Raw genomic sequence first — 16,568 nt, 5'->3', positions numbered from 1 at the left:
CTCAGAATGAAGTAATGAAATTTCCCCGATTCTAAGCTGTTAGACTCGATATGCTCCATTTAAAATTATTCCATAAAATATAAATTATGAAAGGAGGTACAGGAAACCCCTTTGTCTCCTTTACAGATACTATAAAAACTAGGCGGCAGCTCTCTACCTAGGGCAATAAAGGTTTCTTTTCTTTTTTGGACTACTCACACATAAAGTACTAACTATAGCACATTTTAATCTGGATGAGCTACACAGAAGCTCTACTCCATCTTTCAGAAACCTACGCAAATAGGCTTATACTTCTGATTCTTTCTCTTTAGGAAGTCTAAACAATGACCCTATTGAGAAATGCTTTTCTCTCTTCTTCATAGCCCTTTCTCCACATCTAGGCTATGTTAAAAGTTTTATTCTAAAAGGATTTGATAAAGAAAGTAATGCATTATACTATCTAGTGAAAATGAAAAATGTACTCCATCATATTTGTCACATTGCATTAAAATTCTTTAATCAATTAATGTTTACATAGTAAACACAAAATACATAAATATGTAATAGTTCTAATACCATTAAGAATTTTAGATCAGTTTTAGTTATCTATAGAAAATCTCACTTTTTGTTAGCAGTATTAACCATCTATACTATTTTGCTCATAGCATGATTCCCTTTTCTTCATAAAGCCTGTAGTTCAAGGGCTGGAAAAGTCAAAAGAAGTTACTCCTAGGATTGTCTGAATTAGAAAAACAAAAACAACGAGAGAGACAGCTTGGGAAGGATAGAGAAAGTCCAGGAATGGCGGGGGTGGGGGAAGGATATTTTCTTGCTCCTGATAATTACATCTATCTGAATGGTGATTACATCACTCCTTCACAATGGAGATATAACTAGATTTTGTGTGTACATCATTCCAAAGTACTAAAATTAACCCAAAATACATGATAAAAATCCATTTAAAATAAACTCTTGGAATCCTCTCCCACCATTTTGTAGTAAATAATGTAGATAAAACTAAGCACTTAGAATGCTATGACAGGATAATATAAACTAAGTAAGTGGGGGGAGGTAATTAATTCAACTTTACTAGTATATTCTCTGCAGTTTATCTTATTACATTGTAATTTATTCCCCATTTATTTACTGTTGGTATTCAGGTTGTTTTAGTTTTTCACTGTTAAAAACAATGCTGAAATGAACATCCTTATAAATTTTTTGTCTTCATGTACAATAATTTCTCTAAGATAAACTCTCAGAAGTGCTGAACAATAGATATTACCAAATTTCTGTCCCACATCCTTGATAACACTTAGTATTGCCGGTGATTTTTAATTTTTGGTGAATAAGTAAACTTCAGGATTAAAGTGAACAAGATAGTGTATTTATTAAGCCATTTATGTGAATATTTAAAGCACACAAAACTATTTTGTAAATAGGTAGTATCACTGGTTGCTTCCAAGGGTAAACAAAAAGATCTAAAAGGATCTTAACTGTATTTCTAGAAATACTTCAGGTCTTTAAGAGAAGACAAATCAGAGGTAAATATGACCAAATAACACATTTATTAATTCTGGTTAACAAGTACATGATTATTACATTGTATTTTTCTGTATATTCAAACTTTTTACTAACATTTAATAATAAATACAAAATTGTTTTCATTTACTGGTTGGAGATGGGGCATTTAACATTATAATTTAGTTATTTCCGATCAAACACTATTGTAAAATGTACAGAATTAAAGATAAGCCAATCCAATCTTTGAACAAGGTCAGGTAATTGTCTATGTAACACTACCAGAATTAAATTTAAAAATAAACTGATGTTTCAAAAATTGAAGTCATGGCCAAATTGGGCAATTTCTTGAATACTCACTTTATTGGGTTAATTTTTAGTTAAAATTCAGATTTCAATTTTTCATAAATTGTTTTCTTTCCTGTATTGTCATGCAAACTTCTGATAAAGGATCTATTCAAAAAGGACAACTGGAACCTTCATAAAACAGAACTGTTTTCCACCCCTCCAAGGAAATCATTCTGTTTCATCTCTTATCTGGCCTTTTGCTATCCTCCTCTCTAGGATATTCTTACGGTGTTGTCAATTATATTCAACTGATTGCTAGAAAATATTAGTAACTTACATTAAACCTAATGTGTTTAAAACTGTATTTTTCTATAGTGTACTGAAAGTGTGTGAAGCATTTGCTACAAACATTACATATCTTAACTCATCCAGTTCTCACAACAACCGGATGGCATAAATAGATTTATTAATGTGCAAGTTTTAATGATGATAAAACCGAAAATGAAAGAGAAGTCAACTACTTGAGAGGGTGAGATGGAAGAACTGGGCCCAGAGTTTAAGTCCAGCCTGGGCAACATAGCAAGACTCCTGTCTCTTAAAAAACACAAAAACAAAAAACAATGTAGCCATATGTCATCAAAAATCTTAAAAATGTTTACACTCTTCTAGGTATCTAGCTTAAGAAAATAATATTTAACATAAAAAAGGTTTTATATACAAAGATATACCATAGATTGTACAATTTTTAAAAAACCCTAAATATTTAAAAAATGGTTACATAAATTATGGTTCCTTCACTTGCTTGAGAATTAAATTTAACACTGTCATTAAGGCCATTAATAAAGCATGAAAAAACTGCAAATGCTACTGTAACGTTTTTAAAAGGTATGATATAAAAATCTGGTATACAGATGATGTAAACATGTAAATGCAAATGCTACTATAACATTTTAAAAAGATATATAAAGTTTGATATACAGATGATGTAAACATGTTTTGCATGTAAAACAAGAACCCCCAAATCAAATACAATATAGCATAAACTGTGGAAGTAAATATACAAAAATGGGAACAATGGTGATCTTTGGTTGATAAAGCGTTGAGCAGTTAAAATATGTGATTGTGTGCATGCACATGCCTAGGTATGTATGCGCCTACATACATACATTCATACTTTTCTGCCTTTCCCAATTTTCCATAATAAAAAAAAATCCGTAAACTTAATTAGCAAAAAATCAACAAAGTGTAAAAGCATTCCCTGGGTTTATCCAAATTTCAATTTTAAAAATTTGAAGTCTTACGTTCACTGCAAATAAAATTGTTTTGATTGTTACTGCTTAACTATGGGGTTTCAGTCATGGGAGAAATAACACAAGAGTAGCACATTACTCCAGCCTTAGGATTGGTTTTTCCTTCAATTGCCTACCTCTGCAATTCAAATAGTAATTTTTTTTTTTTGAGACGGAGTCTCGCTCTGTGGCCCGGGCTGAAGTGCAGTGGCCGGTTCTCAGCTCACTGCAAGCTCCGCCTCCCGGGTTCACGCCATTCTCCTGCCTCAGCCTCCCAGTAGCTGGGACCACAGGCGCCCGCCACCTCACCCGGCTAGTTTTTTGTATTTTTTAGTAGAGACGGGGTTTCACCGTGTTAGCCATGATGGTCTTGATCTCCTGACCTCGTGATCCGCCCGTCTCGGCCTCCCAAAGTGCTGGGATTACAGGCTTGAGCCACCGCGCCCGGCGTAATTTTTTTTTTTGTAGGCAGAATACAGGTGAAATTAAAATAAGGCTTCAACATTTCCACCAAATGCCATTTTAGACGTTTATTGTAATTCCTTTTTCTTTCTTCAGTTATTCCTGCAAGTACTGAATTAAATCATGGCTTCAAAAGGCTTCAAGTCACTACCTATGAAAAACATTTTAAAGAACATGTTCTCTTTTACCCCCTATATTACATTACCTTACTCTGTAAAAAGTTTTAGCCGAATATATTATTTAAAGCATGGTTTGCATACTTATTGCAACAATGTCACAGTGGAAGACTTGATTTTTTTAAACCATATATTTGAGACTCCTTGTCATGCTCCTCCAAAAATGATTCCTTTTAAAAAACCTTTTATAAATGTTTTACATAAAAGTACAATCTAACTATACAGCTTAATGAATTTTCATGAACTCAACCTTCCCATATAAAAACTACACCTACTTAGCAGTGTCAACCCTGACGCCCCCCCACCTCAGTATCTTCTTGTGGTCACTACCTCGCCCTTACCCCTACTATCTTGACTTTCAACAGCATTGTGCATTATTTCAGATCCAGCAATTTCACTTCTAGGAATTTGTTCTGAAGTAAAAATTAAGATTGAGATTGAGTTTAAAACCTTAGCTCAAGAATATTTGTTTATATATGACACACAATTAATATGTGATCCTTGCATACTACTGAACTAAGTAAATCAATTTAAGTATTAAAATGATTCTGCAGAAAAATACTTAGCAACATAAGGATGTCAAAAGTGTAAATTATGCAGTTTACAGAGGATCTATATCTCATGTAGTAGGTCAGTGGGGCTGAGCACTGCGAGTGTGTTTTGTGCACACGTATTCTTCAGAAAACGGTTTGGAAGGACTGAACACAGGAGCACCTACAGATAGCTCTGGGTGGAAGAATACAGGATAATTTTTATTTTCTTCATTTTCTTATTTGTTTTCTAGTTTTTCTACAATAGGTAAAGTTATCCTCTAATGCCTAATTTGCACTGAAATTTCTTGAGTCCAAAATGTGTTTTTACAGTTGGTATGTTCAATTAGAATCAAATAATGTGTCTGTGTTACATTTGCTTCTTAGTGTGATACATTTGATTCTTAGGTTATTTATTTATTTTTGAGATGGAGTCTTGCTTTGCTGCCCAGGCTGGAGTGCAGTGACATATCTTGGCTCACTGCAACCTCTGCCTCCTGGGTTCAAGTGATTCTTCAGCCTTGGCCTCCCGAGTAGCTGGGATCACAGGCATGCACCACCATGCCTGGCTAATTTTTGTATTTTTAGTAGAGATGGGGTTTCACCATTTTGGCTAGGCTGGTTTTGAATGCCTGACCTCAAGTGATCTACCTGCCTCAGCATCCCAAAGTGCTGGGATTACAGGCGTGAACCACCATGCCTGGCCATGGTCTCCAATTTAGGGCAGCACTTTCTCCAATTTACGATGGGGCTATGTCTTGATAAACCCACTGTAAATAAATAAATACAGTAAGTCAAAAATGAATGTATATCCCAATAAACCCATTATAAAGTTGAAAAACTGTAAGTTGAACCATCTTAAGTTGATGACCATCTGCACTGTTTTCTTGTGGTATCATTTACTTTGCTTTTAAAAATTTCCTTGTATAATAATTCTGATAAACTTGGAATTGCCAATAAAGCAAGTAACTCTCAAACGTTTGGATTTCATAATTCCTTTTTACTCTTAAAAATTATTGCAGACCTTAGAGACCTTTTGTTTATGTGGGCTATATCTACTGATATTTACCATAACAGAAATTAAATAAAAATATTTTAAAAGTATTTATATTTGATAACAACGCTAAAAATGTTAACATTCATAAAAACATTTATGAAAAACGTCTTCAAAATGAGTAAAAAGAATTATATTTTAAAAAGTTTTGTAGGTCTCTTTATTGTCCAGCTTAATAGAAAACAGCTGAATTCTCACGTCTGCTTCTGCATTGACTGTGGTGAGGTATCACACATCATGTAGCTTCTGGGCGACTTTACTATATACACTTGTGAGAGAATCAGAGTAAAAAGAACAGACAACAGCTTATCAATTTTAACCTGGTATATCTCCTGAAAGGGTTTCAGGGATTCTTAGGACTTCCTGACTATGTTTAAGAACCAGCGGTCTCAGAATTCAACATTTTTGGTAAGAATACTTCACAGGTGAAGTGACATATCAAGAGGCACATAAAGCCTATTTTCAATGATGCTCAAGTGATCAGTGTGTTCTGATGGTGACAGTCTGACCCCTCTGTTGTAAAGTTCTCAAAATGATCTTTCCTCTATACTTTTTATCTTCTCATATATATATATGTTTTATTGGTTTGAATTGACACATAATTGTACCTATTTATGGGGTCCAATGTGATGTTTCCACACATGTATACATGTACACATTGTACAGTAATCAGTGTAATTAGTATATTCACTTCAAACACTTGTTTTTGTGGTGACAAGATTCAAAATATTCTTTTAGCTGTTTTGAAATATGGTATCATTAACTATAGTCACCCTATTGTACAACAGAACACAAGAAGTATTCCTCCTACCTAACTTTGTACCTGTTGATCAACCTCTCTCCATCCCCTTCCCCATAGCCCTTTCCAGCCTCCTAGGAGTCGAACTGTTGGGTTATGTAACTGGATGCACAACCTTCTGAGGAACTTCAGACTGTTTCCAAAGGGGTTGCATCATTTTATATTCTCACCGACAATGTATCAAGGGTCCAAATCTCTGCATCTTTGCCAACACTTATCACATCTTTTAGATTCTAGCCATCCCTAGTGGATGTGAAACAATGTATCATTGTGTTTCTTTTTCTTTTTCTTTTTTGAGATGGAGTTTCACTCTTGTTGCCCAGGCTGGAATGCAATGGCGTCATCTCGGCTCACTGCAACCTCCGCCTCCCAGGTTCAAGAGATTCTCCTGTCTCAGCCTCCCAAGTAGCTCGGATTACATGCACGCGCCACCATGCCCAGCTAATTTTTTGGTATTTAGTAGAGGCAGGGTTTCACCATGTTAGCCAGGCTGGTCTCGAACTCCTGACCTCAGGTGATCCACCCGCCTTAGCCTTCCAAAGTTATGGGATTACAGGTATGAGCCACCATGCCTGGCCTGTTTCTTTTGTAAATTTTAATTCTTGTGGTTACTTACTGAGTATGGGGTACATGAGACATTTTGACACAGGCATATAATTGTGTAACGATCACATCAGGGTAGATGGGGCATCCATCACTTCAAGCATTTATCCTTTGTGTTGCAAACAATATAATTATGCTGTTATTTTAAAATGTACAATTAAACTGTTATTGACTATAACAGTCATATCCTGTTGTGCTATCAAATACTAGATCTTATTAATTCTATTTTGTTGTACCCATTAACTATCCCCACTTCCTCCTTACCCCACCCCACCACTATCCTTCTCAGCCTCTGGTAACCATCTTTCTACTATCTCCATGAGTTCAATTGCTTTAAGTTTTAGCTTCCACAAGTAGGTAAGAACATGAAAAGTTTGTCCTTCTGTGCCTGATTTATTTCGCTTAACATAATGACCTCTAGTTCCATCCACCTTGTTGCAAACAAAAGCATCTCATTCTTTTTCATGGCTGAATAGCACTCCATTGTGTTTATGTACCACATTTTCTTTATCCATTTGTCTGTTGATGGAGACTTATTTTTTTCTAAATCTTGGCTATTGCGAATAATACTGCAATAAATAGCGGAGTTCAGATATCTCTGATATACTGATTTCCTTTTCTTTAAGGGTATATACCTAGCAATGGGATTGCTGGATCATATGGTGGCCCTATTTCTGTTTGTTTGAGTAACCTCTAAACTGTTCTCAATAGTGGCTGTATTAATGTACCTTAGCCTTTATCTTCTGATGCTGTTGTTTGAGTCAATTATCTTATTGGGGTGGAAAAATAGTAATATTTTAAGTCTATTATGCCTTCCATATTTATTAGCCAACATTCTTCAAGAATTTTCTTTAAATGATTTGGTTGTCCTGAAACACAATTTGTATAGAAAAAGTAAGATAAATGCTTAACACTTTCCTTTAATTGCTAATTTTCACAGTAAAGAATTGGTGTGGTGTGTACCTCCAATAGAGACTACTAACTCTGGGGGACACTTTCAGTTTCTGGTTCTCTTAAATGAGTACATTTTAAAACATTCAATATTTTTCATTCCACTGAAATTGTTCTTCTACTGATAATAAAATATTTTCATGTTTGACCACCTGGGAACCTTTAACATTGACTCCTGTACTCTTTTAACAAATTCATCTTTGGGCTTCCTTTCCTGCTGGCACAAGATGTTCCAGGCTCATCTTGTACTTTTCCTAGTCCAAACCTGAAGTTCAAAGAGGTCTTCTTCTGTTAAAGAGAAATAATGCTTAGAGACCACACTCCAGGTTTAGGTTCAATGCCACTGAGTTTTCATTGCTTTTAGGTTATTTCAGTGGTCAGATGAGGAAATGTATATTTTTGAAAATAATTCATGGTCTGCACTGCGTTTCCAATCCACATGCAATATAAGGTTTTTTACTTGATGTTGCTTGTTTTTTATCTTACACTGAAAATATTGGCTTCCTAATGATGTTCACATGATTACATATTTGATTTGTTCTACCGACTCAAAAAGTAATGACAATATTATTACTAGTATTACTAAAAAAAGGTTTAAGCATACTTTAAAGTATTTTTTTTGCCCTTAGAATATATTCTATTGCCCTTGGAATGGATTTCACTAAGAATGTACAGTCAAAATGCTGGGTAAAATCACTTGATATAATTCTTTTCTCAATGTTATGTTACTAACATTATGTTACTAATTTGACCCAGCCAGGTTTATCTGTTACATTCCACTTCAAGTTTTTGGGATTGCTTTACTTTAAAAAAATTTTTATCCTTTGGAATATACAGAATATTTACATAAAACTAAATAACAAGGTCTGTTGAGAGCACTTCCATTCCCGTCTCATCTGCCTCATTTACTTCATCCTCTTCTTGGTAACCATGTTCATTGTCATTAGTTTTTGGCCTATCTTCCCTGCTTTTCTACACAAAAGAGAGCATGTAATATATGTATTTCTGCATCTTGCTTTTTATTACCTAACAAGAAAACCTGGAAATTCACTATCAAGAGATCATTCTCACTTTTTTTTTTTTTTGATGTTTGCCTTCCATTGTGTGGATATAAATAATTTAACTGACCAAGACACTACTGATGGATATTTGGATTATTTCCAATGTCCTGCTCTTACAAATAATGTCCCAGTGAATCACCTTGAATGCATATCATTCCATATTTGTGCAGGTGTAATTAAAGGCTTGATTTCCTGAAATGGGATTGCTAGGTCAGAGGACAAACACTTATAAAATGTAACAGATACTGTCAATTCCTCCATAAGGACTGTACCAGCTTGTATTTCCACAGTAACGCATGAAAATGTCTGTTGCTTAACAGCTTTGACAAACAGGGTATATAGCTAAACTTGAATTCTTATCAGTGTGACAGCTGTGAATCACACTGAGTATGGTTGCGAGTATTTTCCTATGTTTAAGGGCTTTTAAAATTTCTTCTATGAACTGACAGTACAATTATGCTCATTTTTCTATCAGGTTGTTGATATTTTACATTTCAATTTTTTGAAACTCTTAATAGATTAGAATCATTCGTTTTTTATTTTATAAGGTGCAAATATTTTTTCACAGACTGCCACTGTCTTTTGATTTTTCTAATAGTGATTTCTTCTGTGTCATGCAAAAGTTTCTTTTGTTTACATTTTGGAATTTGGAATTTATCATTTTCTTATTGTTAAGGTGATGCTCTAGCTAAGATAGAAATGATGAACAGGGGGCAAGTCACAAAAACAAGAATATCTGAAGGCAGAGTAACCCAGGCAAAAGGATCAGCAATGATGAAGGAAAAACTCTGAAGCAGAGTGGGCTTGGCAAGTGTCAGACGTAGACAGTGTGACTTGACCTAGGCCAAGAAGAGAAGGAAACGGAACAAGTCCGGAGAGGTAGGCAGGAACAAAATCTTGGCAGAACCTAGTAAGTCATTAAAAGAAATGTAAATTTTGTCCTTAATGTAACAGAAAACCAAGAGGAAGATTAAATACAAAATATCATCTTTATTACAACTGGACATAAGTTGGCATATTGATAACTTCAAGGTTATTGAATTTTGGCATACTGATAACTTCAAGGTTATAAAGTTTAGGAAAGTTATCTCTTTGGGGAGAGAATACTTGGAGAAATTACAAGGGAAAAGAAAAAAACTGAGAATTGACACTTGGAAACCCATGGGGTTGGTGATCAACTTTATATCATACGAGTACTTAACACAAACTGTTTCATGCACAATATTATTTAAAATATTATATAAAATTACTTTCAGACTGTTTGTATAAGGTGTATATGAAACAAATGAATTTTCTGTTTAGACTTGGGCCCCATCCACAAGATATCTTATTATGTATATGCAAATATTCCAAAATAAGATAAAAATCCATGGTCCCAAGCATTTCAGATAAGGAATACTTAACCCATATAACAAATTTTTGTAAAAAATTGAATGGCAACAGAGGACATTAATTTCTTTTTTCTTTTTCTTTTTGCTTTATATACCTAATTAAGTTAGTCAACTGACATTTTAGATAGTAGCATTTATGGAACTTCTGAATTTAAAAAGTGCACTTTTTAAAAAATGACATTCTTTACAAAACAGAAAAAAGAAAAATTCAGCTTATATACACCGTAACAATTTTATGTCTTGACATTCTATAATCTCACCTTATTAAAAAGCTTTGAACAATCTCTTGGTTTTCACTGACTGAGACAATCTTCATACAGTTCCTCAAACATATCTGATACATTCCTGCCCTGAGTTTTGGTATTTTGTATTTATATTTGATATTTCTTCTGACTTAAGTGCCCAGACCTTAGATCTTCATATGGAGGACTTCCTCTCATTATTCAAGTCTCAGCTCAAACTCAATTCTTCATGGAGGTCTTCCTGAACCATCTTGTCTAAAATAACCCTCCCAGTCACTTTTGATATCTTGCTTAGTGATTCTTTTGTAAAATTATGGGCATGCTGACAGGCACATTTGGAAAAAGTAACAATTAACTTCTGGAAATGAAAAGTATAATGACAAATTAGAAACTCAAGACATAGGTTAAATCATGATTAAAACAGCTTGAAAGAGAATTAGTAACTTGGGAAACATATCTGAATAAACTAATCATTATATTACACAGAAACAAAGAGATGGGAAATATGAAAAGGAAGAGATGGGGAGGATAAAATAAGAAGATCCAAAATATGTCTCAATGGATTTTGACAGGAAATAAAAGTGAGAGTAAAAATACATTTGAACAGATAATGGCTGAAAAATGTCCACAATTGATGAGAGATTTCTCCTTAGTTTTAGGAAACATATAACTCCTAAGTAGAATAAAGAAAAGAAATCTGCTTCCCCTGTCATCTCATCAAACTGCATGTGACCTGTGCTGCCTTGTTGGATTGCCGGAATGTAGACAGAAATGTACTGTTCTTTTTTTAAAAAAACAATGTAATTTAATTGCTACTTGGTAAGGACAGAACATTATTCTAGTTTCATGTCTAATCTGAATTAAATATATTCTGTGGCTTATATAAAGAAAAAAAAAAAAAGAAATCCACTTCCAAACATATCCAAGACAACCTGAAGAATACCATAAACAAAACAGGGAGAGAAAGAGCAAAAGACAGCCCAAAAGTAGAGTGTGTAAAGTTACCTATAAGGAAAAGACTATTAGTTGGCAGCCACAACAATCGTAGCAAACGATAATTATGTACCTAGAGAAAACATCTTTTAAGAACAAAAGTGAAAAAGAAAATGAAATAAAAACACAAAAAACCCTGAGAGTTTACTACCAATAAGCCCTTATTTAAGGAATGTCTGATCCCAGAAGAACATGTGAAATGTAAGAAGAAATGATAAGCAAAAGAGATGAAAACTATATATGTAATTCTCAATAAAAATTGATGACATAAAACAAATGGTTGTGTTTAAGTTGTGATGTCACAAGAAGGGAAACACAGCACTGAAGATAGCTGTTAAGTGTCAGGGCAGGTGACTCTAAATTTCTTATATTAAGTATACCTTTAAAACATTCTAAGGTAATTACAAACAGAATAGCAGTAGAGTATATAACTTCAAAATAAGCAAAGAAAAGTGAGGAAACCCAATCCAAAAGAAAATAAGGAGGAAAAAAAAGCATAACAAGACAAATAGACAGCAGATAAGATGGTTGAAACAAATAATTACAAGGGTAACAAATGCTACAAAACAATATAGGATATTATATAAAAATACAGTAAGAACCCCAAACTAAATGCGAGTAAGAATAAAAATATCAATGTGTGTGTCTGTGTACATCCAATATGGGAGGTGTGGAGGAGGTTTTCCTAAGAAAGTAATGTTTAAAAGGAGACCTGGAAAAAAATAAGTAATATGTATTTATAAAAACAATTGGTTGGGGTAGAAGGTAGCTTTTCTGTCAGTGTTCTGAGGTTCTGAGAGTGTATGACATATTTAAGAAAATGAGAAGCCAATATAAAGACTAAAGAAACAGAGACATAAGATGTGGTTGGATAGGTGGGCAGGGGCTGGTTCCTGGAGTTTAGGATTTTAAACCTTATCTAAAGGGCAATATGAAGCCATTAAAGCGTTTTCAGCAGGAGAGCATAGGCCTAGATCTGGAATTTTAAAATATCACCTGTTTCTTCTATCCCTGCAGTCAGAGAAGGTTAGATTAGAAGGGACACAGGACCATCTAGACATATGTTTTATTTTTCAGGTAGACTAAAACATGGCATCTTCCCAAGCATGGAATATAACATTTTCTTCCACATGTTTTTAGCCACAGAAAACAAAAGCTCGGCATAGAAAAAGATAGACAATTTCATTAGTGGACACAGAAATTTTTTTGAACTGAACTTTAAAAACTGTTTAGTGATTTCCAAACAGAATTACAAAACTTAATTTATAAACCACATAATTAAGCATACATAACATCATAAAACTATACGTGACTCTCTTACACATAGTAACACCTACCTTAATCACGGCCAAGAAAGCAGAACAGTGGTGGTGGCAGCAGCAACAAAGGATACTTAATGACAGCTAAATATGCGGCTGAAATTCATATATTTTATTCAATATAGTCTCTCAAATAATCACTTGAAGCCTACTTAGTATTAGTCCTATACATAATTTGTTGAAAGGAAATTTAAACTAGAAGTTGTGGATTCCGAAGTTTACCCTACTGATAACATTTTGAAGTAATTAAAAAAACTTATCTTGGCTAATTAAGAGACGTTGTGCACATGTACCCTAGAACTTAAAGTATAATAATAATAATAATAATAATAATAATAATAATAAATCCTAAAAATTTCAAATCATTACATGGTAGTGCAATAGTTTATGTCCATTATGACACAATGTTCCACACGGCATTTTAAAAAGTATTAAAATGTATATTTCAGAATATTTTCTAACTAAAATGTTTAAAATAGAAAATTTCACTGCAGAAACATCCTAAATGCAATAGTCAAGTCTCAATTCTCATTTTAGTTATCAGTGGCATTTGAGGACGGTGAAGATTTTTAATTTAATAAATAAATCCAATATACTGCGTACCATACCAAGCAGTGGAGACATAAAAGTGAAAAAAGACAAGTTTCCTGCTCCCAAAGGCAGATAAACATGCAAACAATTACAATGAGTTGAGAGGTTTACTATGATGAAAGTTCTACCAGAATACTCATTGGATCTCTTATGGTAGAAAACTGCATTAACAAAGTTAATGAAGTATTGCTGTTCCATCTCTGCCAAATCTGATCTTGTTCTGTATAGGAATGCCTATGCTTCATAGTTGTAACAGTAATGATAAAGGTCTCTAAGTTGCAATTTTCTTCTTGTACATTGGAATTTACGAGTTTTTACTCTGGCCCCAGATTAAAAACCGATATTTAAAAAACACATACTTGACACACTAATGTTATTTATATCTGTTTCTTAATGTACTAGGACGAAAAAGAATCCTGGGTATGGGCAATGCATGCCTTACTTTTCTACCAGTTTTTGAGGCTCAGAGTATTTATACAAATCTAAATAATTTAAAATGCACAAAGAAATATCCTCAAATATTTGACACGCCTGGATAGAAAGTAAAATGGAGAGAAAAATAGGCATGTTATCTTGAGGGTAACCATATTTTAAGTGAGTGTAGAGTTTGTGAAAGAGAAGGCAATGACAATGAGGAAGATGGAAACTGACTTATGAAGTACAATTAAGGAAGCTGAAAAGATTTGTATAGTAAACAGACATTTGAAGAAACATAACAGTTTCAACAAACATTTACAGCATTACTATGTCAAAGGACTAGAGTTTCTCATATTGTTGCAGAAAGAAAAACAAAACAAAATGGAAGAAAACCCTAAAGGTTATCATGGAAAAGAGAAGTCTTGGAGACGTAATAATTTTCACAAGTATTTACAGTAAAGTAAAATGCTATTGCAGATGAAAAAATATAAAACAATGAGTACATTCTTTATAGATATGAGCTTAAATATTAGAGCTGTCAAAGATTTTTGGTAAATACTTATTCACTCAGAGGCTGAATTACCATCTCTTATAATACAGAATAAAAGAATCCTATATAGGGAAGGAGGCTAGGCAACATATTCTTATAAGTATCTTTTTCTTTGCTTATTTGCCTATTCCAATATCATCTTCTGAGACTTTGTCTATTTTTCTCATCAGTTGTCTGTCTAACTGGTTGTAGTTCTGTTAGCTGAATGCTTGCTAGATATATCAGTTGCTAGATACATCAGTTACAGATGAGGCTTGACATTTCACTTTCTTCAGTGACTTTATACTTAAGTTTTAGATTTGAATATAGTCAAATATACAAAATTGTTGTATGGATTTTTGCATTTTAAGAACTTCTTCCCTATTTTGAATTAAGATATTATCCTGTAATTTCCTCTCTTTTAGTTCTGCTTTTCACATTTAGCCTTTAAACCCAACTAGAACTATTTTTATGAGTGGTGTAAGGTAGGGATCTGCCCCTTATCCTCCTTTTGGGTAATCAATTGCCCTGAAACTATTTATGAATACGGTATCCTTCCCAGTGATTTATAATGACATTTCTGTCTTGTACTAAGATTCCACTAATGTTTGGGAGCTCATGTTTGGACTGATCTGTCCTACTTATTTTTATCCTGGCCAATAGCATCCTGTTTTAATTACTGCACTTAATAAGTGCTGCTACATTTAGCCAGACTTTATTTACCATCTTGACTTGGTTCTTCTTGGCTCTTTAAGTCTTGCTTGTAAATTTTAGGACCAGCAAGCCACATTTAACAATAAATCCTGTCAGAATTCTGCCCGGAATGACACTGAATCTGTAAGCATCAGTTCTCACATTCATTTAAGGAATCATTCATTTTGCTGGTCGTCGTCTTCTTCCTTCAATGTATTTTTATAATATTCTCCATAAGAACTGATACAGTTTATCTGTTTCATTCTTAGACATTTCACTGTTTTTCCTGTTGTTGCAGCTATTGCAAATGTAATTTCTTTAAAACTACATTTTCTAATAGAGTAGTTAAGACCTCTCATCAAATGTTTAAATCAAATGTTTAAAATTGATGAGAGTGTGCATTTTTTGTGTTATCTTTTATTTTAAATCTTTAGGCTATAATGTTTTTGGTAGTGGAAGTGCCCACGATTATCCTTTGTTTGATAAGCGCTTTTTATCATAAATATGTCCGCTTTTATAGAATAAATTTTTTCGTGTCTATTAGTATATAATTTTTAATTTAGAAAATAAAGAAAAATTTTCAAATGCTTAATCATCCATGCCTCCTTAGTCATTATTATGTCCTTATACCTTACTTTACTCAATTTGCTGATATTTATTAAGGATTTCTGTACCTAGGTTTGCAAATTGCAGTATTTCTTTCTTTTGCTATCTTTGTCTGGTTTTGGTATCAAGATTATATCAACATTTCTTTTTTTTTCTACTCTTTGAAACAGAGTAGAAAAAAAGGAAAGCATAAATAGGAATTATCTGTTGCTTTAAGAGTATATAAAGGTACCTATAAAACTATTTGGCATGGAGAATTTCATAAACTTATGGTTTATACTATCCATAAATGTATCTACATCATTTATGGGTAGATTATCTATTGAATTATCTATTATCTATCGGATAGATTATCTATTGTCATCTAATTTAAATAAAGTAACTCATCAAATAAATAACTGGCTTAAATAAGTATTGTTAAAAACTTAGAGAATAATATGAAAAATGTAAGCACTAGCAAATAGCAACATTAAAAAAAAGGCATAACTGACACTGCTATCACTAGTATGAGCTCTTTATTGACTATACTATGAGGTAAAAACAGTGAAATCAGGTCAAAAAAAGGTTAAATTCTTAAGGAAGCTATGTGAAATATGGGTTTATACTTTCTATCACTGCTAATGAAACTCTTGTAAAGTATTATTATCATTCAATAAGATACTGGCAGTGAAGTCATCGTGATTAGCAAGACATTTAAAAATTGTTTATAACATCTTTATTTAAATCCTAAAATACTTACAGAAAGATTAGTACACATACTGTGTTAGTGGGTACATACACATACACCCATACGTACACACAAATGCATCAAAGGGCATGTGCTTCATTTTTCCTTGTTTGGTGTGCATGTAGACAAATTTTAAGAAACTACCAATCCATACCATGGCAGAATGGTTTCATAAAAAATCTGATTTTGTTACTCTCAGTCTGGTAGCTTTTTATGACCCCAAGAAAAGTCAAAATTTGGTCCCTACCTACTTCTTGAGCTTCATCTATCATCATTCTTCCCTGTGCCCTCTATACATCAAACCACATTAAACTAAATTATTTCTATCCTCAAGTAAGAAGACTAGAATC

The 16,568-nt window shown here is 33.3% G+C and overlaps 1 protein-coding gene across 16 annotated transcripts in view; it reads right to left on the bottom strand.

Moving 5' to 3' along the window:
• LCORL (ligand dependent nuclear receptor corepressor like) overlaps positions 1-16,568 on the bottom strand; it is a 182,993-nt gene that overhangs the window by 45,616 nt on the left and 120,809 nt on the right. Inside the window, exons 1-2 of one of the 16 annotated variants that reach the window (XM_030922762.1) lie at positions 12,333-12,484; positions 10,362-10,701 (exon numbers count right to left, since the gene is read on the bottom strand). The exons of 14 other annotated variants lie outside the window; for them this stretch is intronic. Coding sequence is in view for 1 of the 2 variants with exons in the window: in XM_030922792.1 (XP_030778652.1) it covers positions 12,675-12,751 (77 nt within the window). In the remaining variant the exon portion in view is untranslated. Of the gene's footprint in view, positions 1-10,361; positions 10,702-12,332; positions 12,752-16,568 lie in introns of those variants that run through there. One more of the 16 variants, XM_030922792.1, reaches the window with a different exon arrangement.

Source organism: Rhinopithecus roxellana, chromosome 2 (genome assembly GCF_007565055.1).
Source record: "Rhinopithecus roxellana isolate Shanxi Qingling chromosome 2, ASM756505v1, whole genome shotgun sequence".
Lineage (NCBI taxonomy): Eukaryota > Metazoa > Chordata > Mammalia > Primates > Cercopithecidae > Rhinopithecus > Rhinopithecus roxellana.
Note: the sequence above shows the minus strand (reverse complement) of the source record. Positions and strands in the feature narration are given on the sequence as shown.